We start from the raw sequence: 26,418 nt of genomic DNA, 5'->3' as shown, positions 1-26,418 counted from the left end.
TCGATGTTCAGGAGTGGCTACGGGAGTCTCGGTGCCTGGGGCGGTGCCGGGAGCGGGACCGGTGCCGAGTGTACCAGGCCAGCGAACGGGACGCTGACCGGTGCCGCGAGTACTAAAGGTACCGAAATAGAGAACGGTGCCAAGACTGCGAGCGGCGTCGGGACCTCGATCGGTGACGGGACCGAGAACGTCTGCGGGACCGCGATCGGGAACGGTGCCACTCTGCGGTACTGACGCAGGGTGGCGTGAGCAAGACAGGCTCGCCGATAGACAATATAACCCGCACCGGCGGTGTCGAGGGTTAAAGCAGCGCAGGCTCTGCCCTTGCCATCAACTCCCTCGCTGTGGAAATGTTTCCAGCGTGGAGGGAATAGTGAGCTCGACCACAGCTCGCACCGGGGAGCGTTCAGGTGCTGGACTCGACGGCTCTTGCGTGTCCGGAGTCTACGGTGCTGATACTGTCGGTGCCGCAGCAGGTACCGGTGCCGGGCAGTATAACGTAGTAGAGCGCTCGGGCTGCGGAGCAGGCGGCCCAGACGCAGCTTCATAGCGAGCTCGACCACGGTCCGTACCGGGGAGCTTTCCAGCACCGGACTCGACGGCTGTTGCCTGGCCGGAGTTAATGGTGCGGATATTGTCGGTGCCGCGGCAGACATCGGTGCCGGGCGAACCGACTGAGCGTAGCGCTCGGCTGCGGAGCAGGCAGCTCGGACGCAGCTTTATAGCGAGCTCGACCACGGTCCGTACCGGGGAGCTTTCCAGCACCGGACTCGACGGTTCTTGCCTGGCCGGAGTTAATGGTGCGGATATTGTCGGTGCCGCGGCCGACATCGGTGCCGGGCGCTCCGACTGAGCATAGCGCTCAGCTGCGGAGCAGGCGGCTCGGACGCAGCAAGTATATTGTGCCTCTTCATCCTCCAGGAGAGGGAACCATGCCGAGTGGACGTCGGAGCCAGCGAGGGCCAGTGCCGGGAGGCCTTGGCGGTACCGGCGATCCGGTGCCGAGGGAGCGCTCCTTGAAGACTAACCAGCGCTCGGCACCGAGAGCGGAGGAGCAAGAGCTGCCTCCCTCAGGAGCTGCTTGAGACGAAAGTCCCGCTCCCCTTTGTTCTCGGATTAAAGGCCTCACAAATGCGGCACTTATCTGTTAGTTGAGATTCCTCGAGGCACTTAGGAGAGGATCTCTTGTCGGCATCGGCTTGTGGCCGGCCGAGCAGTGTAAAACCCTGTGGACCGGGCATCGGACCCGGCACCGGGTGAGGGGAAGGGGATAAACCCCGAACCCCTGAAAATAAATACTATACTACAAACAAATAAAGTTAACTACAACTATAAACAACTGAACTATATACTAAACGAGAGAAACTACAAGTAGCTAGGGAAGTGGAGGTCAGCTAAGCCGCGCTCCACTGTTCCAACGGCCGTCACGGACGGAAAGAAGGAACTGAGGGGCGGATGGGTCGGCAGGGGTATATATCCTGCGCCATAGCGGCGCCACTCCAGGGGGCGCCCAGCCGACCCACCGAGTGTTGCTAGGGTAAAAATCTTCCGAAGAGCCGTGCACGCACGGCGCGCACACCTAACTGGAAGGCATAGGAGCAATCACTCGAAGAAGAACAGCTGGAAATTGAGACAGACAAGAAGCTGCACTCTGAAGAGCCATAGAAGCAGAGGATGCTAAGCAAAAAGCTGCACACCAGAGAGTTTTGGAACTGAAACAGATAGAGGCTGACAAAGAAATAGAGATCCAGAAATTAGCCATGGAGGAAAAAGAGGGGAAGCACCAACTGGAGTTGATAGAGAACCAGAACACGCCCCCCCACCCACCCCCACACCAATGAGTGCCACCTCTCCAAAAATCCACAAATGGGGGAATGGTTATGTCCTGCATACAATGAAACTGGATATTGCTGAATATTGTATCACCTTCAAGAGGCTGTGTGTACTTCATGAGATTGCTGAGGACCAAAATATGCCCACTTTGGTTGCAAAGTTGTCTGGGAGAGCTCCGGATATATTCAATAAGATGCCAATTAGAGATGCTTCAGATTATGGTAAATTCATGGAAATATATTTAAAACTGTTTCAGATTACACCTGAAGCAGAGTTCCTGTTTTACTCTTGGGAAGAAGGAGGGTGGAGGGGAGTCTGGGTGCTCTCCTCCCCAAATCCGTTCCTCTAGTCCTCTTTTCAAATCTCCTGTAAAAACAGAGGAGCCCAGAAGGTGCGATCACTGTACTTCCACTGAGCACCTGAGGAATAATTTCCCTGTGCTGGGTGGGAACAAGCCACAAACAACTCATGGAAATGCTGCTACCCTGAGCACAGAGGCACTTCAGACAATTGCCACTTACCATACAGGGTTTGTTAAAAGTAGCCTCTGTCCAGCCAAACATCAAGCACATAAAGGCTGTCAGGATTAATGGCAGAGAACACCTGGGGTGGAAAGACACAGGGTTAGGAGGAATGTTGTGCAGGAAAGTTACTTACTGCCAGGGCAGATGGCAGAGCTTTTATTAGTGGGAGGTTACAAAATCCTTGTGCCTTTGGCTAACGTGCATATAGAAACTGAGGATTTGAAAGCTGTATTGGCTGTGGTAAATGATAACCCGACTGCTTTGTTGCTGGGGAATGATTTCTTCTGTGTAGCTCAGGATGTCAAGGAGAAATTTTATGCTGGAACCCCAGAGGTTAAGAGCAAAGTTCTCAGGAACTGCTGGAGGAATGGGAGAGTGTCTCTTTAATTCCTCTGCAGCAGTGGAAAACTGTATGCTTCTAGGAGTGGGTGTGCAGGAGGCCAGCTCCTGCCACCTGGTAGCTAAAGGCAGGGTCTCTTCTGGGGAGAACCCGTCACAAACACCTCTCCTTTTTCCCCTCCCTGCCTATCCTTCCTCAGCAAGATGTTCCCTTCTGTAGCAATATTCCAGTCGTGTATTATCCCGCCAAGTCTCTGTGATGCCAGCTATGTCATAGTTGTGATTATTTACTAGTATTTATAGCTCTTCCTATTTATTCCTCATACTTGCATTAGTATACAGACATCTAAGATACTTATTTGATTTCCACACTATTCCCTCTCATTTCTCCTTTGTCCTTGCTATAATTGCCGCATGCTTCCTTTAGATTCAGACCCTTCACCCACGTTTCCATGTTTTTGACTTACCTGTGAGTTTTTGTCTCCTGACCCCGTTGAATGTAGTTTAAAGCTTTCTTCACTAGCTTAGCCAGAGTGGAACAAGGAATTGGGAATAGAAGATTGTTGCAATACCAGTATCTCCTTTCTTTCACTGAGAGAAGAGACAACAGGAACTATGTTAAGAACTTCCGTCTTCTGCTAAAGAGGTTTCCAGGAATCCCAACATAACTGGATGGCACTGTTGCCACAGTTCTCTCTTCCCTACTGGGAGGGTGAACTCTGGGTGAATAGAAGTTTTGTCATTTCATAAAAAGTTACTTTCAAGGACCATGTTGCCTCCTTAAGAGGAGAGGAATGCTCAACTCTTTTGACATTGTCTGAAGGTGTAGGAATTTTTCAATTCTGGTAATTTTGTGGAGGCATCCATGGGGACATTTAGGTCAGATTTGTGTATTTTCAGTGAATATTGATGCTATGTTTTCCGAAAGAGCTTGTTTGGAGGCTTAGCTTACCAGCACAAGTGTGCAGTGCATTTATTTGCCTATAGGGTAATTTGTCTGTCTGATCAGTAACAACACTTGAAGTCCAGATGCCAACTGAGATTGACTTCGTATTGATGCAGTACTTGGGGTTCATGAAGTATTATCTGTGACAGTCAGGCTGCAAACACCTCAAAGGGAAATCAGAAATTTAATACACTAAAAACGAGCAGTTGGTTTGACTGATTGCGTACTGTATTGTACTATAAAACTATGTTGAGTAAGGTCTTTTTCTGCAAGCTTCTGATGTTCTGAACTTGATGGTCATTATGAGATGTATACAGACTATAGTTATTAATTTATGTATTTGTGTATATAGAAAGCTATGCTCATAATCTATGGGGCAGCTTCAGCTGTATCTCACAGTAGAGTGGTGAAGCAGTCAGATAGGGAGGGGCACCTTCCAAACCAGTTGTTTATACAACCCCAACTTAAAGTACCCATATATTGTCCAGCTCAGAAAAAGAAAATGATGGACCATTAGAGTTAATGGAGAGACAGAGACATCGTGGCTAGAATTTACTCCAACTCTGAATAATCATGAGTTGTTATGCCAGAAGAGAGAGAGAGTGAGAGTTTAAGAAGTGGGGGTGGGGTGGGAATCAGTTTCAAGCTTCCTTTTAAAAAGGAAGTTGTCATCCAGAAACTGAGGGACAGCCTCTATGAGGGAAGCTTTCCATGAACATAGGATCCCCCATATAGCTAGGGGTATGCTGAGAAACGGTTGAAAGGCAATAAATAACTTGTATTTTATCTTCTAGTATCTACGCAGGGAGAAGATATCTTGATAGTAGAGGGCTCTATAATCTAGCCGACAGAAACATAACAAGATCCAGTTGAAGCTAGACAAATTCAAAATGCAATATTTTCCAGTCTGAGTCCTTGTGGTTCTTCTCTGAACTCTTCCTGTTCTTCTTTGAGTTGTTGCAGACATGTATTCCATTTGTGTGTGAGCACCCCAGCACACCAAAGCCTGGGAACTTTGCCTAGGAGTACCTGTAGAAGTGGCACTTAACATAAGAACGGCCATACTGGGTCAGATCAAAGGTCCATCTAGCCCAGTATCCTGTCTTCCAACAGTGGCCAATGCCATGTGCCCCAGAGGGAATGAACAGAACAGGTAATCATTGAGTGAGCCATCCCTGTTGCCCATCCCCAGCTTCTGACAAACAGAGGCTAGGGACACCATCCCTGCCCATCCTGGGTACTAGCCATTGATGGACCTATCTTCCATTAATTTATCTAGTTCTTTTTTTAACTCTGTTATAGATTTGGCCTTCACAACATCCTCTGGCAAAGACTTCCACAGGTTGAATGTGTGTTGTGTGAAGAAATACTTCCTTTTGTTTGTTTTAAACCTGTGGCCTATTAATTTTCATTTGGTGACCCCTAGTTCTTGAGTAGTTTTGTATCATCCGCAAATTTTGCCATCTTAGAGTTTATCCATATTTTCAGATCATTTATGAATATGTTGAATTATAGTGGTCCCAGTACAGACCCCGGGGGACGCCACTATTTATATCTCTCCATTCTGAAAATGGACCATTTATTCCTACTCTTTGTTTCCTATCTTTTAACCAGTTTCTGATCCATGAGAGGACCTTCCCTTTTATCCCATGACAGCTTACTTTGCTTAGGAGCCTTTGGTGATGGACCTTGTCAAAGGCTTTCTGAAAATCTAAGTACACTGTATCAACTGGATCCCTCTTGTCCACATTCTAGTTGACCCCCTCAAAAAATTCTAGTAGATTGGTGAGACATGATTTCCCTTTACAAAAACTATGTTGACTCTTCCACAACAAATTATCTTCCTTATACCCCCTTCATGTTTTCATCTGTCTCTCAGTGCTACTTCCCTCTGTACTGTTTCCATTTTGACTTCCGGAATTTTAATCTTTGATTTTCAATTTCTGCTTTAACTCTTCCCACTTTGTACAGATGTAGCTCTCTTGGTTAGTGCATTAGGGACATTACATAGTGGTCACCATGTTGAGATGAATGTGGTGTTTAAGGGGCAATGCTGATATTGTTTTGCTTGACACCGTGTTTTCTAAAGGCTGGGTTAATGGGCATCAGCAGATCAGATTATGTTGAAATTTTTCTCTGCAATTTGGAAAACTTCTAAACACAACATTATTTTAAAACTGTGGGTACAGCAATTGTAATGAGTCTAAAATCTCACAGTTCATACTGTTTACACACCTATGATTTTTCTCATGACCTTGTTCATCACTGAACACTATACAGGCAATTCATACTGCTGTAAATTAGGAAGTCCCTCTTAGGTTACCATGAAAGCCTATGCCACTTGGTATGCTCTAATAACCTTCTTTTCTTTTTCCTCTTAGGAAATTTGCTACAGGATCCTATTGCTCCCACCAACTCCACGTGTCAGCATTATGTCTGCAAAACTTGTAAAGGCAAAAAGATGATGATGAAACCATCATGTAGTTGGTGCAAAGACTATGAACAGTTTGAAGAAAATAAACAGTTGAGCATTCTAGTAAACTGCTACAAAAAACTGTGTGAATACATAACACAGACTCCATTGGCACGAGACATAATACAAGCAGTTGACTGTTCTGCAGATCTTTTGGCTTTTCTCAAAGATGGATCGCCACTCCATGAAGATACAGAAAACATTTCTGATGCAGCCATGCCTTTGTGTTTGACACATTCTCCATTACCTTCAACCTCAGAACATATTAATGATCCTCAAGCTAGTTTTTCTTCCATACCTGAAAGCACACATAATATTGATATTAGAGGTTCTGTTATCAATGGGTTGCCCAATTGTAATGGGCTTTCAGTGGATAAACTTGGAGTAAATATTCCTTCCCCTGAACATGCAAATACAATTGATGTGTGTAGTACTGGAGAGTACATAAAAACTGAGGATATCTCTAGCAGTCTTCAGCCTGTGTGTGACACAGTTTCTGCTAGTGACTTGTGTACATCAGGCCTTGACATCTGCAGTTTCAACGAAGATATAAAACCTGGCTCGCTATTGCTTAGTGTTGAGGAAGTTCTCCGAAGCTTAGAAACTGTTTCAAGCACTGAAGTCTGTGGTTCTGATTTGCAGCCCAGTTTGGAAGCCACCATATCCAATGGTCCTTTCCTGCAGCTTTCTCCCCCACCTCTTAGCCATAATGTTTTCATGTCCACAGGTGCTTCTCCTCATGGGATCTCATGTACAGCAGCAACACCTAAGGTAGTTAAGTTAAACCGAAAGCGATCTCGATCAGAAAGTGACAGCGAAAAGGTTCAGCCACTACCTATTTCCAGCATCATCTGTGGCCCAACATTGGGAGCATCAGCTCCAGTAACAGTGAAACAGGAAAATAAAATGTCTTTGCAGCCTGTAGCAACTGTACCCAATGGAGGCACTACTCCCAAAATAAGTAAAACTGTACTCCTGCCTAATAAAAGCATGAAAAAGAATCTAGAACATGCCCCCAAGAAATCTCACCCGAAAGCCAAACCAGGAATACTGAAAACAAAAGACAAAGCAAAGGAAAAGGTTGCTAGCAGTAATGTTATGCCAGGAAGTCCGACAAAAACTGCATACAAAAAGCCACAAGAAAAGAAAGGGTGTAAATGTGGTCGCGCCACCCAAAATCCAAGTGTTCTTACATGCCGTGGCCAACGCTGCCCTTGCTACTCTAACCGTAAAGCCTGCTTAGACTGTATATGCCGTGGCTGCCAAAACTCATATATGGCTAATGGGGAGAAGAAGCTGGAAGCATTTGCAGTGCCAGAAAAGGCCTTGGAACAGACTAGGCTTACTTTGGGCATTAATGTGACAAGCATTGTGCGCAGTGCCAGCACAAGCACCAGTGTAATTAATGTGACAGGGTCACCAGTAACTACATTTTTAGCTGCCAGTACACACGATGATAAAAGTTTGGATGAAGCTATAGACATGAGATATGACTGTTAAATCATTTTTTTTGTCTTTTCCCTGCCCTTACTAGGGGAACTGCTACAGTTTTAAGGCAGCTATGGTTCTGTTTAACTTGCCGAAGCTCCTGCCTATAGATCACTTGTATCAAGTGTTTTTCATTGCTATGTTATGTGTGTTAGTGTCTGGGAAATAGTTTGCAGATAATGGAGGAGTTACCCTAAAACTATGTCTTTAGATCTCACAGCACCTCATAGTTTGAGATCAGATGCTGATGTAAATGGTTTTAATACAAGATGACCTTTGGAAAGAAACATATTAACCTCATTGTGCCAGTTAATGCTTTGTGCTCAATTAAAGCTTCCGATTAAATGTAAGGAAGTGGTATCTAGTCAGTCCATCAAAGTTGTGCTAGTTCATGATGTATGAAAGTAACTGCCAAATACACTGCCATAGTGAGTCAGTGTTGCTAGCAAATCACATCCCATTCCTGTTGAAAGTACAGTATTAACTGAGGACTGCAGTCTTTGAATGACACATCTTTTTTGATCATGAGCGTTGGTTATCTAGAGCATGGAACAGTACAAATTAGTAATTTCATGGAAAGAGAAGTTGTCCCTCATTGGAATTGGCTTAGAAGTAACTGGGCAATCAACTGGAGTCAGTTGTAAAATGGCTGTCCCTCCAGATCCTGCTCAAGTCTCTGTGTAATCGCTTCCTTCACTTTTTCTAAAAAGCCTGCAGGTGGCTGTGTGACTGGTATATTTTATGCCCTGTGGCACTAACTTCATTCATCTTTGGCATGTTGCTGTTCACTTCATCATGAGAGGGGAAACAACTAATAAACAAAGAAAGGCCAAATACCACATAAGTAAACCCATTGATTTCAGTGGGAGTTGCTGCATGTGGTGTCTGAGAAGAATTTGACCATAGGTTACAAATATAAAAAATAAATCTGGGCTGGGTTAAAATCTTTGTCCATTGGTGCCCCCCAATACATCCTAGTTTATACAGCCTTTACCCACCATTGGTTTCTCTTTTCTTCACTTAAAGATATAAATGAGGTTAACACTGTATTGTCATGTACTTGGGATCTATTTACTCTAGGAAAATAGCCCATTGTTACTTGCTTCCCCTCAGTCAGGAAAGAGAACTGATGGGTAAACAGGATCAAGTTATTTTCAGTACTCATTAGATAAAGTATGCTAGACAGCTTATTTCACCAAGTGTTCAGCTCACTCGTCTACATTCAGTATGCCCAACTGGTTGATTTCCAGTTAATCTCTGAAAATAAGGAAATAGTTCAACGAAGGCTTTTTGCATTTTGCACAACATTACAGCAATTTTAAGATTTTTTTTAATGCCATTCTAAAGAAGTCAGACTTCCTCACGATGCAGCGATATCTCATCTTTAAATGGCACAGCACAAATAAAAGATGGTCTGACTAGTATACAAAGCATTATCCTTCTAATTTAAAAGACAGTTACTATTATAACAGCATGTCTAAAGAGAAACAGTGCTCAAATTTTTCAGATTCCATTTTATGGCAGCCATATTTTTATTAATTAAATGAAATCTCCAGTGAATTATGACATAATGTTGGACATATTTTGATTGTGCACAAAGCATGTACAATGATGGTTACCTGTCTAAGAAATAAGCAAAAACTTTTTGGACACAAATCAGATGACACCACCTTTTTGTTTTTGTAGTGTACTATGGTGTCATTTTTTGTGAACGTGGTCAGATAATTTTTTTCGTTTTGTTTTGTATTTCCCCCCGTCTTTTTTGTGGGGTCGGGTAGGGTGGGGTGTTAAAGCCATAGGAAGAAAAATGTGATGTATGTGTCCAGTCTGTACTATTTTGTTTTTGTTTTGCAAGAAGAGTTGAAAAATATTTTTGATAACGAGAGTAAATGGTGGAAAATGCTTCTTAGTATTCTTGTCTTTATTTGCCAATCCAAGTACCTGAATTCCCTGTTTTTAGCCCTCATGGGGCTTAATGATGTCCTATTAAAACATATTTAGTTAAATTTGTATGTGATTTTGTGTGTTGACCAAGAGGCTCCTACCATTTTCTACTTTGGTGGTTTGACTTTGACCTACTCATGTAAATCTGTGTTTATTATTCCACTACATGTAAGTAAAGTAATCAAGTGACAAACAGATTTTAGTGGAGTTTGAGCAACATGGGTAGTAGCTTCTGAACACTTCCGCAAAGCTGTTAAGTTTTGCTGAGATTGTTGTTAGTACATTTATTTGTACTCTAAACTATATACTTCAGTACACATTCCTCAATGTAGGAGTAGTTTGGAATTATTTAATTTTTACTGTTGCATTAAGTGAGGTTCCAGTTGTTGGAGATTTAGGTGAAGTGTTTTTTGGAACCATTGATAGGAGACCCCTGATCATTAATGTAATATTGCTAAATGGTAAATTCAGGTTGTTTTAAAAACAAGTTTCCTTTTATGCTACCACGTTCTTGAAATGTGTATTAAAATGTAAATTGTTTAATAAATGTTAGTTTTCTAATTCTATTTTGTAACTGCTGAGGGCATCCGTGTGGCATGTCTGAATGCTTTTTAGTTTTCAGAAGAAAATTATTTGTTTCTTCATAATTTAAAATTAGCTTTTGTTTCTTTTCATTTTCTGCCTCCCCTGTATGTTGAGGAGTAAATTAAGTAGTGGAAAAGGATTATGAGTTTGGAGGAGAGAACTGCAGTGAAATAATTGCATTTGTCCTGTCTTTCTATGACCATTTAAAGCAACCTAAATAGTAGCTTAAATGGTCTTTACCTTCATGCTGACTGTTTTTTGCCTATCTACACTAGTGAGTACCACAGTTGCTATTACAAGTGGCACTGCCCCCATGGAGTGGTTCAGTAGTGGGAAACCTTGAAGTCTTTGCTAGTGTAAATAAGACCACTTGGGACTACCCTGCATTTGGTATGTGTGTGCTCTTTCTCTTTCTCCTCAGAGTTTTTGAAGTAATGCATTACTCTTGCAAACTTTCTTCAAATTCTCTAATTTTAGAACTGCATCAGCAACAAAATGTAGCTGGTGAAGGACCACTATCCTCAAAGATATTTCTGATGTAAGCTGCTGCTTAGCTGGGAGTATGCTGACAAATTGAAAGATCAAAAACTGGCTTTCAGAAATTGGATCAGTAACTTGTCTATCCTTTTCCAGGATGTGTAATATTTCTCTTGGAAAGGTGCAGTTCATCTGATACAAAATTAATGTGGTGTTCACATCCATACCATCTGAATACAAGAGTGAGAATCCTTTGTCAAGGAATACGCACATTAAAATGTTTTCCATGCACCAAACTACTATATATAAACTGAATTTATAAATAATAAACTGAAAGTCTAGCTAAACTAGATGTGCTTGCAACTGGACATATTTGTGTGTGTGTGTGTGTGTGTGTGTGTGTGTGTATATATATATATATATATATATATATATATGTATATGCAAGTGCATCTAGTTTAGCTAGACTTTCAGTTTATTATTTTTACAGTAACAAAAGTATGCTTCATGTATTCTTCAAAAGTATGTTTAAAGAAACATAAAGTAAAATGGTTCCTGCCCCAATGGTCTTACATTTATCTAATTGTAGACAGGCACCAAGAGGGAGAGAAACAAATAGGGTAGATGAAGTAGTAAGTTGATATGCACAGATGCAGTTTGGGCATTTGCACGTCATGAAATTATGTTGTGTATAAACAACTTTGGAGTGTTTTTTCACCTTGTAGCTGATGTGGCAAAAGTGAGTTTTAGGCGGGATTAAAATGAGGTAAGGATGGCGGCTTGATAAATGGATATTGGGAATATGTTCCACACTGGAGGGACAGTGTGGGGAAAAGAATGTTTGGGATTAGGAGAAAGAAATGAAGGGAGATGTTGAACAGAGCTTGAATTGCAGGGGGAGGAGGGGGCTGGGTCTCATTATTTTTAGGGTCTATCCAGCTTTTGATTTATTCAAAGGCTTGGGGCGGGAAGGATGATTTGCACCCCTTCTTCCTATGTGGCCAGCAGTAGGGTCAGGAGCTACCGGGAGAACAACAGCAGAAGGTGCTGCCACCCCATGGTAGGGGGAGCTGGAGTGCAGCAAGGGGAGAATCCACAATCACAGCTGGTTCTCCTGTCCAGACTTGGTACTTCACTGATGTATCCCAGGCTCTGACACCCCACTCTGGAGAAGCCCCTTTACCCCGGCAAGAAGTGATAGGTGCTGTCTGGTGACTTGGCCAGCTGCTTGACAGAGATCAGTTCCCACCACTCCTCCAGCAACAGGGCTGATGGGAAGAGAAGGGAAAGGAGGTTAGAAATTGGGTGAGCTGGGGCCAGAGGGGAGGTTGGAGACCTGTTGAATTGAGAGGAGAAGGGACCTGGCATCTACAAGGGGGAAACTGGATAGAGAACTAGTAGTCGTGGGTAGAAGGGATGCTGTGGTAGGTGCAGAAGTGGGAGTTACGTGTGGGGAGCAGACAGGGCAGAAGGTGGTGGGTAATGGGTAGGGGAGATGGGGGTGTTAGAGATAGGGGAGGCAGGGGCAGAAGGTGGGGGGTTATGCAGTAAGGACAGGCAGGGAGAGGAGGAGGGTCAGAAAGGGGCAGTTAACAGGTAAAGGAAAAGGGAGCAGTTTAGGGGTAGGGAAGGCATTGGGGCAGAAAGTTAGGGGCAGAGAAGGCAGTCTTGCTGCAGCTGAATTTGGCTTTGCAGCACCAAGGTGCTAGTACAGGAGTCTCCAGGGGATACTCTGGCACCTCAGTCCTGCTGCCTCCAGGGCCATCCACATTCATTAAGGACTCCATTCATTATGGTCAGCCCCTACCTTTCCCCCCAGAATTCAATCATTGGTGTTGAGGCTGATGACATTTTGACATTTGTGGATCAGTCAAAGGTGAGGGAATGCCCTGGCAGACTGAGTCACGGATACAGATCAAGTTGCAAATGAGCAAGGTCCCTGAACATGTGAATAAGACGTTTTGACCTTGATGATCAGGGTAATGGGAATTGTTGCAGGCTTAAAAGATGTGGGCAATGTGATCTGAATGACATTGAGGAACAGGATTTTTGGACAACACGAGGGGAACGTGATCAATAATCCCCATGCTATGACACCTCAGTAGAATGAATTACTTTTGAAAAACAAACCAATGCAAAGTAAAACAGCAAAGGTAAAATCATGCCAGCACAAGCGATCTCCACGCTACCTCTTTGATGAGTTTCAGAACCTTTGCTATTAAGTCTCTAATTCCTGCAAACATCACCTAATTATGTATAAAAAAACACATACATACAGATTAAATTGCAAGCATTGTTTAAATGTACAGTTCTTACAGTAGTTTGTGTTCTTTATTGAAGCTCACTTTTGATTGCATGTATTTAAGATACTGTGATTTTAAAAACAGCATATTTTTTCAAGTTGCCTGTACAAGTGGTATCCTCGGTACCGAGCAAGCATTGAAGCCTGACATCTACAATGCTTGCAGTGTGCCCACCATCACTGGTACCATTGACTCCAGCTATGGCGATCTCAGCTATGACATTGGTACCAGTGTCCTTTCGGCACTATAGGAGTTCCAGTACTTGAGGGACATCTCATCGTTGGAAGAGCCAGAGTCCCTGTTACCAGGTACAAAGCATCTTTTGGTACTGAAACCTCATTCTCTGAGTAGCCATTCCATGTCACAGGACTCTCCTCCAACATCATTGGCTGCCCCCATGTGGAGTAAGAGGACTGTTAATCAGTCTCCTCTATTTCCGAGGTGTTCTCCTACATACCCCTTTAGGAATCCGCCTTTGTGCTGGGAGGACCTTGCAGGTCATCAAGGATGGTGGAACCAACCTTGTATGCCACCCCTGCTTCCTTATGGACCCTACAGTGGCCATATTGGGACCTGTGGGCTGCCTATTGACAACAATTTAACAGAACACCAGTACCATCCCTCAAAGAGACCAGGATTTCACATTCTCCCTCTACCCATCCATGACAGGAGGAGACATTTCAAGAGCAGGAGGCTAGGGCATATGAGGAAGTAATCTCTGAGACTCCCATTTCATCATCACCGGATGAAGCAGTTATTTCTCCACCACCTTCCATGGCCAACGACTTCAGGCAGTTTCAGGACCTCACTAGAAGGCTACCTGACATCCTACAGATCCCTCTGGAGGAGGTCAGAGATCTGCAGCACAAGTTGCTAGATATTTTGCAGTCGGCAACACCCTCCTGAGTGGTGCTACCTATTAATGAGTCTCTCCTGGATCCAGCTAAGACGGTATGGTAGATGCCAGCTACTGTTCCACCAATATGCAAAAGGATAAATAAGTGTCACATGCTCCTTAAGGAGTCTGACTTTTTATTTTCCTATCCCCCACCTAACTCCGTAGTCGTGAATGAACAGAGTAGGCAGGACATTTTGAGAACTACCCCCTACATCAAGGACCAAAAGCAACTGAATGTCTTTGGACGAAAATGTTACTAGTTCAGAACTGTGCAATTCCAGATCACGATCAGGCTGTCATAGCCAAATATACACTACTGAGGTCAGGTCTACACTACCACTTACTTCCCCATATCTTAAGTCTGTGAATAAGCCACCGCCCCAATCCCCGAGCGACACATGTTTCACTGACCTAAGCACTGGTATGGACAGTGCTATATGCCTGCCGACATAGCTACCACCTCTCATGGAGGTGGATTTATTATGCCAACGGGAGAGCTTTCTCCCATCCGCATAGAACATCTTCACCAGACGCGCTACAGTGGCATGGCTGCACTGATGATGTGCTTCGAGTGTAGACTAGCCCTAATTACAAGCAGCTCATGGCTTTTATGGAACAGCAGCCACACAACTGCAGGAAGCAATTCCAGTCCATATTTGCGGAGGGTCAGCTATTGGCCCGAACATCTCTCCAGGCATCCCTAGCTGCTGTGGACACTGCTTCCAGATCCATGGCAGTAACTGTGCTCTGGGCATCTTGGTTTCAATTTTCAGAGTTTCTGAGGGATTCAGAACACTGTAGAGGACCTCCCCTTTAGTCTAAGCTTTTCTCAGAGACGATGAATGACTCCCTTCACGCCCTGAATAACTCCAGGGCTACCTTGCGTTCCTTGGGCATTTATCCATCTATGAACAAGAAATGTTTCAGCAGGTCACAGACTGCCCAGAGATCACACCATGCTCGGTTCTTGGAGTACCACAGACATGCAGAAACCCCTGGAAATAGAGACAAGTTTCAGAGGAAGAGAGCCATTCAACCGCCCTCCATGACCACCCAGGCATAATCTAAACAGCAGTTTTGATAGGTTGGTTGAGGCTTTGAATCCTCCCACTCATCTGACTTTACAGTTGCATCCGTTAGCCCATCTCCCTCCCTTTGGGGACCGCCTTGTCCATTTCCACCAGGCTTGAGAGCAGGTCACTATGGACCAATGGGTCTTAGAGGTCATAACATCAGACTATACCATCCAGTTTATGTCACTCCCTCCCTTCCACCCTTGTCTCTCTTCAAGGACTCCTCTCACAAGCTTCTACTAAGACAAGAGGTGGACTCTCTCCTCCTTGTAAGAGCAATAGGACTGGTTTCTTCCTCTTGCAGAGATGGGGTTCAACTCAAAATACTTCCTAGTGCCAAAGGAGGATGAAAGTTGGAAGCTGATTTTTAGATCTAAGACAGCTGAACAAGTTTGTGAAGACTCAAAAGTTCAGGATGGTGACTCTAGCAACTATAATTCCTTCACTAGAGGAAAGGGATTGGTTTTCATCCCTCAGTCTACATGACTACTATTTCTATAACAAGTATCAGAGGGGTAGCCGTGTTAGTCTGGATCTGTAAAAGCAACAAAGAATCCTGTGGCACCTTATAGACTAACAGACGTTTTGCAGCATGAGCTTTCGTGGGTGAATACCCACTTCTCTTCTGCATCTGAAGAAGTGGGTATTCACCCACGAAAGCTCATGCTGCAAAACGTCTGTTAGTCTATAAGGTGCCACAGGATTCTTTGTTGCATTTCTATAACACTATACATGCATCACACAGGAAATACCTAGTTCACCATAGGCCAAGATCATTTCCAGTACCGAGTGCTTTCCTTTGGCCTATATTGGCCCAAAGGGTGTTTTCAAAGGTTCTAGCAGTAGTGGCAGCTTACCTTCTGGCGGAATCAGAGTAGGAACCGTGTTAGTCTGTATATGCAAAAAGAACATTAGTACTTGTGGCACCTTAGAGACTAACACATTTATTTGAGCATAAGCTTTCGTGGGCTGCAGCCCACTTCTTCAGATGCATAGAATGGAACATATAGTAAGGAGATATGTATACATACAGAACATGACATCAACAATCATGGGGGAGAAGATCTCCCTCCTTGTGCACCAAAGCAATAAAACTCTGGAACTGGTGTATAGCCCCCCACATCCAGATTTCAGCAGTCTACTTCCCAAGCATCTGGAACACCACTGCCAATGCACTCAGCAAACACTTCCTCCATGACTGACCTTTAGGTCCTCCAAAACATATTCCAGAAATGGGGACTGCCAGAGATTAATCTTTTTGCCACCTCTGAGAACAGCAAGACCCCCGCTCTTCTGTTCAGTGGGAGCCTGGGTCACCGCTCCCTTGGAGATGCCTTCCTTTTACTGCGGAAGAAGAGTCTGTTCTATCCCTTTTCTCCAAAGCCAACAGTTCGAAGAACAGTGAACAAGATCAGGCAGGGGAAGGCCAGAATTATCCTTGTAGAACGTACTTGTCCAAGGCAAGCTTGGTACCCTTATCCTCTTCAACTGTGTGTCCACCTGCTGACCAAGATTCCTACCATCCTTCATCTATGGGGCTACTATTTCTGCTCAAAGGCTTTGAAATGGATATCGGGTTGTATCTCTACTAACTGTGGTATGTAACCTATCACTTAAATCAGCCTCTGTACTACCTGACTGGGGGGTAGCTAATGTACACTGATTTTTTTTTAAAAGGCTCCAGAGGGGATCCTAGCAATTACAGGCTGGTAAACTTCAGTACCAGGCAAATTGATTAAAACTACAGTAAAGAATAGAATTATCAGACACATAGATTGGCGGGGAGGGATAGCTCAGTGGTTTGAGCATTGGCCTGCTAAATCCAGGGTTTTAAGTTCAATCCTTGAAGGGGCCATTTAGGGATCTGAGGCAAAAATCTGTCTGGAGATTGGTCCTGCTTTGAGCAGGGGGTTGGACTAGATGATCTCCTGAGGTCCCTTCCAACTCTGACATTTAATGATTATATGATTAACATGATTTGTTGGGGAAGAGTCAACGTAGCTTTTGTAAAGGGAAATCATGCCTCACCAGTCTATTAGAATTAATTGAAGGGGTCAACAATTATGTCAACAAGAGTGATCCAGTGGATATAGCATATTTGGACTTCCCAAAAGCCTTTGACTAGGTTCCTCAACCAAAGGCTCTTAAGCTAAGTAAGCAGTCATAGAATAAGAGGGAAGGTCCTCTCATGCATCAGTAACTGGTTAAAAGACAGGAAACAAAGAGTAGGAATAAATGGTCAGTTTTCAGAATGGAGAGAGGTAAATAGTGGGGTCTTCCAAGGATCTGTTCTGGGACCAGTGCTGTTGAACATACTCATAAATGATCTGAAAAAAGGGTTTAACAGGTGTCAAAGTTTACAAACAATACAAATTTACTCAAGATAAGTCCAAAGCTGACTGCAATGAGTTACAAAGGGATCTCACCAAATTAAGTGACTGGGCAGGAAAATGGCAGATGAAATTCAATGTTGATAAATTGAAAGTAGAGCATATTAGGAAATAATCCTGATGATACATACAAAATGATGGAGTCTAAATTAGCTGTTACCACTCAAGAAAGAGACCTTGGAGTCATTGTGGAGAGTTCAGAAAGCTAAGAATGTTAGAGACCATTAGGAAAGGGATAGAAAAGACAGAAAGTACCATAATGCCACTATATAAATCCATGATATATTCACAGTTTGAATATTGCAGGCAGTTCTGGTTGCCCCATCTCAAAAAAGATACATTAGAATTGGAAAAATTAGAGAGAAGCCCAACAAAAATTATTAGGGGCATGGAATAGCTTCCATATGAGGAGAGATCAAGATGATTAGGACTGTTCATTTTAGAAAAGAGATGATGAATGCGGGATATGATATAGGTTTATAAAATCATGAATGGTGTAGAGAAAGTTAATAAGGAAGTGTTATTTATCTCTTCACATAACACAAAGAACCAGGGATCACCCAATGAAATTTAATAAGCATCATGTTTAAAACAAACGTAAGAAAGTACTTCTTTACCCAACGCGTAGTGAAGCTGTGGCCCCACTGATTATTTAGTAGGCTTCCTGCGTCTGATGTGATTAAAACAATTTTTGCTATTAGTTTTTGTGATTTTTGCTAGTTGTTCTTTGAATTCTTTTTTGGCCTGCCTAATTATAGTTTTATACTTTATTTGCCAGAGTTTATGCTCGTTTCTATTTTCCTCAGTAGGATTTGACTTCCAATTTTTAAAGAATGCCTCTTTGTCTCTAACCACCTCTTTTACTTTGCTGTTTAGCCATAGTGGCAATTTTTTGGTCCTCTTACTATTTTTATTATTATTTTTGCGGCATACATATAGTTTGAGCCTCTTCTATGGTGGTTTTTAATAGTTTTCATGACACTTACAGGCTTTTCACCTTTGTGACTGTTCCTTTTAATTTCAATTTAACTAGCCTCCTCAGTTTTGTGTAGTTAACCCCACCACAGTATAATTTTTGTTTGGTATTTCCCCCGATGAGGATGTTTAATGTAATTACCTTATGGTCGCTATTACAGAGCAGTTCAGCTGTATTCACCTCTTGGACCAGATCCTGTATGCTAGATCCCTGCGTGGGATTATTTTTAATCCTGCTCCTGCTATTATGGCAGCGGGTCCTGTGGGATCCTGGTCCTGCTGCAGGGCTCTACTGTGTGCCACTTAGGACGAAGTAAAAATATCTTGCCTCTCAGTCTCACTGGTGTCCTTTCTTTGCTGGGTCATGCACTGCAACTCTGTTCCTTTCACCTATATGATAATGAGGAAAGATATGTTGCCAGCACCATGGGGTTCTGGGGTTCTTCTTAAGGACAGGAGGTGGTTACTATCCGCATACAAATAGAAGGGAAAATAGTGGCCAGCCTAGTGGATTTGGGATGTGCCTAGCCATGGCTGCAGGAAACTTGGTGGGATTTGAGTGCCTTTGCCTATGCAAAGAGGACTTCCGTGTGATAGCTCCCCTGTGAGTGGGAAATCAGGGGCTGACTCATTGCCCAGGCCCATTTTTGTGCAGTGAAACGGTTTCTCCTGAGGGAACCTAGGAGAATCAGGCAGGCTCATGGCTGCAGAAAAGGAGATTCTGGAAATGCCATGTGGATCCTGGGGAGCTGAAAGGGTTGCACAGAGAGAAGACGACAAAGCATGTCCTGGACATGGCTCTCTGCCAGTCTGGTACATACCTCCCCAATGTGCACCTGAAAGTCCCTTCATCCTTTTTGAAGGTTTTGAGCCTGCTGGGAAATGCTTGCTGCCTTCTTGAGGCATGTGATGATGCCCCATCTGCTCATAAAGGCGGTGGGAATGGCTCTCTGAGCTCACAAAGGAACCCTGGGAAAAGCCACACCCAGGAAGGTTGAAGGTGAAATTTGTTGTTGCTCAGTTGGTTATCTGTATTATGGTAGCACCCAAGGGACCCCCATTTAGGGATCAAGGCTCTACTGTGCTAGGCTAAGTCAAACCCCCAAGAATTGTGAATTGTGGACTCTACACAGCATATGAACTATGCTTTCAGAACAGCTTGGGAAAGGTGGCTGTTTACTGAGGGTTGTCTGATTTCAGCTTCTTTGTTAAACTCCCATACTTGTGAACATGTTTTCACAAGTGCACTGGTAATACTTCAAAGGTTGATACTTCTTCACTTTACCCTCTATGAAGGGCAGGCTGTTTTAGAGGGGATATTTGAGCGTCAATGTTGCAAGTCAAGTAAGCTTTGTAATTGTTTTCTTGCCTCAGTAAGTTGGAGAGAGAAACTCCAAAGACTACTATCTATGTGTTGTTGAGAAAGCCCATACCACCTGTTGAAGGAATTCCGCATCGTCTGACGTAGGTTTTCATGTAGCAATATTTCACATTAAATGAAATATTAAGTGAAGCAGATGAAAGTTCAGCCACTAGCTACTTTGAATTTTCTAGAAAAGACTGGTGCTTGACTGATGAAAAAGTTCTGCAACAGCTTCCCTGTTGGCACTTGATAAATGTTAATAACAGCCCATTGTTTTGTTTCATTAGTGTTTTAAAGAGTTATTTCAATTTAAAATGTGTTTTCCCCTTCAGCCAGAGGAAGGGGAAAATATGACAGAAGCAGTAATCTGAAAATGAACTAGTGTATGTCTTCCCATCACTAAAGAGACATTGAATCTAATGGCTGTAAGCACAGGGCCGGGACCTGGGAATTTTAATCTAGGCCCTGATACTGATGTAAGCAGGATCTGAATGAGTTCTCCCCTGACAGCTAGTTGAGGAGGGGAAAAGGCTTCAAGACCACACTGTATTTACCTGAACACACCCACTCTGCCTTGGTATCCAGCAGACAGAACTGTATTGCCAAAGTAATCAACTTTGGCTGGTGTTGGGTTACAAATCACTATAGTGCTGAATGCAGGGGTAATGAAATGTTATCCATACTGTAAGAGAAAAGGGCAACTGAACTGTGCTTAGCTGGCCCTCGGATGCCAGATCCCTGTGAAGGGTAAGAGGGGGCGGGGACAGGTGTCCCTGCTGGGAAGTGGGGCTCTACCTGAGTCCTAAGCATGGTTTAACCTACCCCCTCCCCACTGTTCAAAGAGAGCTAATCAAGGCCCCATTAGGAGTATTTTGTTTTGTTAAGTGATCACTAGACCTGAAATCACTTCTTTCTGGACAGCGTTTCTGAACAGCTTGCTTCAGCAATGAAGTTCCTCCAACTAAGAGCTGGGTGGAACCTCAAGAGACTGACCTGCAGAGGTTACAGTAGAGAAGCAGGTGGTAGCAAAAGGTGACAGTGTGCAGCAGAGTGGAATGGTTGCCAGTGGGACAGTCGGATGGTGGGTCAGGTGGCACACCTGGTGGGCGGCTGGCGGAGCAACGGACGGTTGGCAAGGCATCAACACCAGAGCAAGTGCTTGGATGGTGTATCAAGCAAGGTGCTTTCTCTCTTCTTCTTGGGTGGGAGGTTAACTCACACAGATGCACCTCTAAATTCTGGGTCTTCACTGACCAAGGACAAGCATGGTGAGGGAGCAGAGAGGAGCACAGTAAAGGAACTTCTGGTTGTGGAACTCAAGAACCTGAGGCGAAAGACACTGTCCAACGTACTCTGGGGTGGGTGTTTTGCTCATGGTTTTATGTTTATGAATCCTGCTAGCGGCGTTTTCCCTAATTAATGTCAGGTGACTTCCCTCCTTTAATTAACTTTCTTTTCTACACTCAGACTCTGTGCTTGTGAGAGGGAAAGTATTGCCTCTTACAGGCACTCACGGGTCATGTAATTTTCGTAGGTTACTAGATGGGGGCTTGTCAAGGCTGAATCCCCACTCTGTCACTCCGAGTGCAGAAGTGGGAGCCCGCAAGGATTCTAAAAATTAATACTTGCCACTCCAGGCTGGTATTAAACTCCCAAGGTTACAGCTTTTCTCTGACCTTGGCTTGGTAAACACTGCCACCACCAAAATGCAGGAAAAAAACAAACAAACCCTTTGAACCCAGGAAGGAGTACTTGGGAATTCCTCCCTGTGGGGTGCCCTCAGACCCTTTCATGCACACGCACACTCACCCACCCTCTGGGGAAGAGCTGAGAAAGAAAACAAAGGAAATTAGCTGTGGTTACCAGCTAATCAAACAACATGCACAAACCTCTTAGGACACCAAAAATCCAATCCTGTTCTTAAAAAAAGGTAAATTTTATTAAAAAAAACAACAAAAAAGAAAATACATCTGGAACTTAGGCTTTTGCTAGATTTTAAGAGCAATTCCAAAAATCAAGCACCCAAAATAGCTTTCTTGGGGGTTCAGCTTAAAGATTACAAGCAAACAAAAGCATCTGGGGTTAGCACAGAGGAGTCCACAAGCCAATAAGAAATAAAAGAAATAACCCTAATTGTGTCTTTTTAGACATTCTCTAATTTTACTTACATTTCTGAGGCTCCAGATAAGTAGGTTTGAGGTATGAATTGATAATCTATAATCATACCTGGCTTAAAGCTGGTTACAGAATTACTGCCCATGTCCCTGCAGCCCAGAGAACAACAGACAAAGGGAAAGTTTCTTTTCCCATTTTAAAAACTTCTAGCCTTCCCATTGGCTCTTTTGGTCAGGTGTCCACTTTTTTTTCTTTACCTGGGGGACTTTTTAACCCTTAACAGGTAAAGCAAGTAAAGAACGGCTACACCAAGAGGGATTTTACAGCTAACTGGCTGGCTGGGTGTCCATCAAAGGGAGCTATCTCTCCCCCCACCCTTTATTTATCACAGGGCTTGAGCTGGTTCTGTGTTGTATTTTGAAAGGGAACCTCTCAATATTGAACCTGGCTCTGGTTGCTGCTGACTCCACCTGACACAAGAGTTGATCAATTCCATTGAGGGCCTTGACCAAGTTATTTAACCTGTCTGCTGCTGTTTCCCTTCTGTAAAGTGGAGATAACTGCATAGAGATGTTCTGAGAATTAGTTGGTTTGTGAAGGAGTGTAAATGCAAAACACACTGCAGAAAAGCCAAATATTACTAGCATTATGTGTGATCATGGCACTTGAAGAAAGAATAATCACTACTGTTCGCCTTCCTGAAATCTACCAGAAATAGATATTAAGTGGAATTTTGTACTTAAACCAAGGATTCAATTTTGTGTGCGTGAAAAGTGTGTAAGTAGAGTCTGAATGAGCTCTCCTCTGACATCTAGTGATGAGCTGTGGAAGAAGAGTTCAGAAGCTGATCTTATTTGCATGGGCACACCCACTCTGCCTAGGTGCACAGCTTGATGGGATTGCTTGCCCAAATGGTCACTTTGATTGGTGTTGGATTCCCAGTCTCCTTGTTATTGGGGTAGGAGTAATAAAGGGTTGTTGTTCTTGTTGTGTGCATCCAGGGCAGCAGAACTGTACTTGGCATTTCCTGATTGAGGGACTTGCTCTCAACGGCACTTGCTAAGCAGGGGGCATGGGTTCCAAAGCCCAGGGAGTTGAAAGGGTGGGAACAGGTACTGGTAACTGGTGATGTGGGCCGTGCCTAAGGACTCCAGACACCATTTGACCCTTCCTCTCTCCACTGTGTCGTAAAAGAGCTAATTTAGACTCAGCTGAGAGTCTTGTTATATACCACAGAGCTGCAATCACTCATACCCAGGTCTAAGTATTAGCCCTGCTTTGGGACAGTGTCTGATGCAAGAGACTGCCCAATGTGAACCAGCAGTGAGGCTCCCCCACTAACAGCTGAAATTACTGAGAGCTGTGTTAAGTGGGGGTCCCTGAAGACGTCTTGGTGAGCGGCTGGCAGAGAGTGCCAGAGCAGAGCCCCGCAGAGAGGGGTGGCGAGTGAGTGCCCGAGCAGCAGAGCAAGTAAGGTGCCTCCCCCCCCCACCCCCGGGTGGGAGGTGAACTCTGCAGATGCACCTTGGAATGCTGGTCTGCACTGTCCAAGGACAGCAACTGTGAGTAGGGTGCAGAGGAGGGATGGGTACATTAAAGGGACTTTTGGGTTGCTGGACTTAAGAATCAAATGGGAAGAGGACACTGCCCAACTTCCTTGGTGGTGGGTCTTTTACTCATGGTTTATTTTTATAAACCCTGTTCGTGGTGTTTCCCCAAATTAATGCTGTGTTATTTCCCTCCTTTTATTAGAAGTTTTTTGCTACAGTCAGACTCTGCTTGCGAGAGGAGAAGTATTGCCTCTTAGAGGCACCCAGGGGGTGGTGTATAATTGTCCCGAGCTGGTTTCGTGTTGTATTGTTGAAAAGGAACCCCTAGATACTGAACCCAGTCCTTGTTACTGCCAACTCTGACTGGCAGAAGGGTTACAAGTGCAATGTCTGTATCCTCCCCCAGAATTACAGGATTTACTTTTGTGGCATCAAATGAATTTTCAGAGAACTGACAAATAAGCCATTTATTAGTATGAGTTGAAAGACCCCTTTTTAATTAAGAAATTTAGCACCCCGTGCCAAACCTCTCTTTTGTCCCTGATGGTCTCAGCATAGGCATGATCTGCACAGAAACTGGCAGAGGTGTAAATTCTGTATAGCTCTTGTGCAAAGGGCTGTTTTTGAAAACAGATATTCAGGATCAACTGTACGTTTTTTCTGTTTTTCTTTACAGCTGAAAGTTTCTCCTTCAGCCATCTCCTTTGGTTAGTGTCTGTGATCTCAAATTATTGATTTTTAAAGACACTAGATTTTTAAAAATATTTTCCCTCTCACATTACAGGGCAGAGTTAAGATTGTTTGGGTGCCTTTACTGTGTAGCCCCATTCCTTAACAGGTTTGGATTTATTTTAAATTAAAATTTTCTCCAAATTTCCAGTTTACAACATCTATTTTTGGGCTAATTATAACATCCCTTTACAGGCTTTTACTTTAAATTAGCAGAGTATGTACTTAACCTGAACTTAATCTTAATGCATTTGTTTGTCTGGGAATTTCCTTAAAAACAGTCTTACATAAATGGTAAAAAAAGAAACCTAAAGAGAATGGTTCCATTTATTATCATTAAGGCTGTGAGCTTGTCATGGAGGCCACGGATTACGTGACCCGCGTGACTTTTGCAGTGGCCGGTGTGCCTGGCACAGGGGCAGCTCAGGCAGCCCCTAAGCCAGTCGTACCAGCCGCTGCTGGGGCAGTCTTGGGCCACACCCCCGCCTCCCCTGCAGCAGAATTTGGGTGTCGGAGGGGGCAGGGAGTTGGGGCATAGGCTGGGGTGAGGCAGGCTCTGAGTGACGTTAACCTTGGGGGCTCCCCAGAAGCGGTGACATACCCCTCGCTCAGCTCCTAGGCAGAGGCATGGCCAGGCATTTCTGCATGCTGCCTCTGTCTGCAGGCACTGCTGCGCAGCTCCCATTGGCCACAGTTTCTGGCCAATGGGAGCTGCGAAGCCAGCACTCTGGGAGGAGGCAGCATGCAGAGCTGTCTGGCCATGCTAGGTAAGCATCGCCCAGAGCCCACCTCACCCCATCCCGTGCTCCAACTCGCTGTCCCCTCCCACACCCAAACTCTGCTGCAGCTGGGGTGGGGGAGGTGCGGAGCCAGGTAGAGAGCCTGCCAACCTTCCCCCCCAGCACCATTGGGGGGTCCTGGGCCAAGTGCTGCCCCCTGCCCCCCCCCACTAGGACCTGGGCTGCCATCCCCCAGTGCCCACGGCACTCCCAGGCAGTCTTCCCCCATGCAAGATTTAGTCAGGGGTATATAGTAAAAGTCATGGGCAGGTCATGGGCTGTGAATTTTTGTTTACTGCTTATGACCTGTCCGTGACTTTTACTAAAAATACCTGTGACTAAAATGTAGCCTTAATTATCATCAAATAGTTTCTAAAGATTTGAAGATATGCAGTATCAACCTTCAATCTTTTCTAAAATTTGAACATACAGGGCTTCATTGGAACAGCGAGGCTGCTTCATTCTGCTGTGGACCAGTTCAAAGCACCCAGAGCATTCTGGCATTAGTTGACAGCAGCTTTGTATCATCTCAGCAGCACAAAGCAGCCAGAGTGTACACCCCAGTATTCCCCTCCCATCTGTGCTTCACATACTCCCCCTACTCATGCCTAGTATTCCATCCTGCCCTTTTCTTTTTGCACAGTTTTTCTTTCTTCCTTGCCCCCCAACATTCTTCTGTGCACACACAGCTTCATTTCCCTCTCCCTCCTTTTGCCCTGGTGACTAGATCTGGTAAAAGAGGCAGTTTTTGAAAAGAACTATTCAGTATTAAGGGTAATTTTTTGTAACCATAACTGAGATTTTTCTTCAGCAGAGATTGGTGTATCAAATCTTCTTACCCGGAAAGCCTCTCAAGCAGTGCTTAATTTGTGCCAGGGCTAAGCCCAGCAGTTCATAGCTCTGGCACCTCTGGGCTTCCCAGGTCAGTTTTCAAAATAAAAAAAAATTGCTTGAGCCTTGGCATTTTTTTCATTACAAGTTAAGCAGGGCTCTCAAGAAGTTTCCCTCTTCTCATGGCCACCATCTCCCATTGCTCCCAATAGGACTGAGGCTACAGGCTGCCCTTAGCAGAGATAGCTACTGTCTTCTGTTTGTCCCAGTAGGAATGAAGACAAATTGTCCACAGGAAATATGGTGGCCCTATGTTATCAGGACGTAGAGAGGAGCCGATGAATGAAGGTGATGGTAATCTTTGGTAAGGGAAGATGTGGCCTCAGTCCCATGAGAACATACGTTACTAATAAATTAATGATTGTTGCACAGTATCACTAGAGGGCAGAGTTAAGATTGTTTGGGTACTTTTACTGTACATTTCCGTACCTTAACGTGTTTGGCTATTTTGAGGTTAACTTAACTCTGAATTTCTTCAGGATGTAATGCATGCTCTGGGGATCATTAGAAAGCCCTGCAATGTTTTAACCTAAATTACTCATGTACACTTAATCACCTTCTTTATTATTTATTAATCATTGGTATTGCAGTAGTACCTAAAGGCCTGGGCCTCACTGAGCTAGACACTTTAAGGGCAGTGACAGATTTTGCCATATGTCTGTAGTTTACAATATAAGTCTAAGCTTATAGCTAACACGTGGACACAACAGATGGGAGGAGCATTAGGAAATGGAGATGATTTA

The 26,418-nt window shown here is 44.1% G+C and overlaps 1 protein-coding gene and 1 long non-coding RNA gene across 6 annotated transcripts in view; one reads left to right on the top strand and one right to left on the bottom strand.

Annotated features, from left to right (window-relative positions):
* Positions 1-26,418, top strand: part of MSL2 (MSL complex subunit 2) — a 64,811-nt gene that overhangs the window by 36,067 nt on the left and 2,326 nt on the right. For 2 of the 3 annotated variants that reach the window (XM_045031144.1, XM_045031145.1), the window contains one exon: positions 6,024-9,505. The exons of the other annotated variant lie outside the window; for it this stretch is intronic. In XM_045031144.1, the coding sequence (XP_044887079.1) occupies positions 6,024-7,615 (1,592 nt within the window). In that variant the 3' untranslated portion in view covers positions 7,616-9,505. Of the gene's footprint in view, positions 1-6,023; positions 9,506-26,418 lie in introns of those variants that run through there. 3 annotated transcript variants of the gene reach the window in all.
* On the bottom strand, positions 2,191-19,175 carry LOC123377837. Of its 3 annotated transcripts, none has more exons than XR_006582352.1 (4): positions 19,070-19,175; positions 18,391-18,638; positions 3,164-3,287; positions 2,191-2,436 (listed from the first exon to the last, which is right to left on the bottom strand). It is a non-coding gene; the product is annotated as an uncharacterized LOC123377837 (long non-coding RNA). The 3 variants fall into 3 exon arrangements; XR_006582353.1 differs by lacking the exons at positions 2,191-2,436; positions 3,164-3,287 and adding exons at positions 13,016-14,805; positions 15,741-15,774; XR_006582354.1 differs by lacking the exons at positions 2,191-2,436; positions 3,164-3,287 and adding an exon at positions 13,016-14,805.

Source organism: Mauremys mutica, chromosome 9 (assembly GCF_020497125.1).
Source record: "Mauremys mutica isolate MM-2020 ecotype Southern chromosome 9, ASM2049712v1, whole genome shotgun sequence".
NCBI lineage: Eukaryota > Metazoa > Chordata > Testudines > Geoemydidae > Mauremys > Mauremys mutica.
The sequence above is the reverse complement of the archived record's forward strand: the minus strand, read 5'-3'. Positions and strand labels throughout refer to the sequence as shown.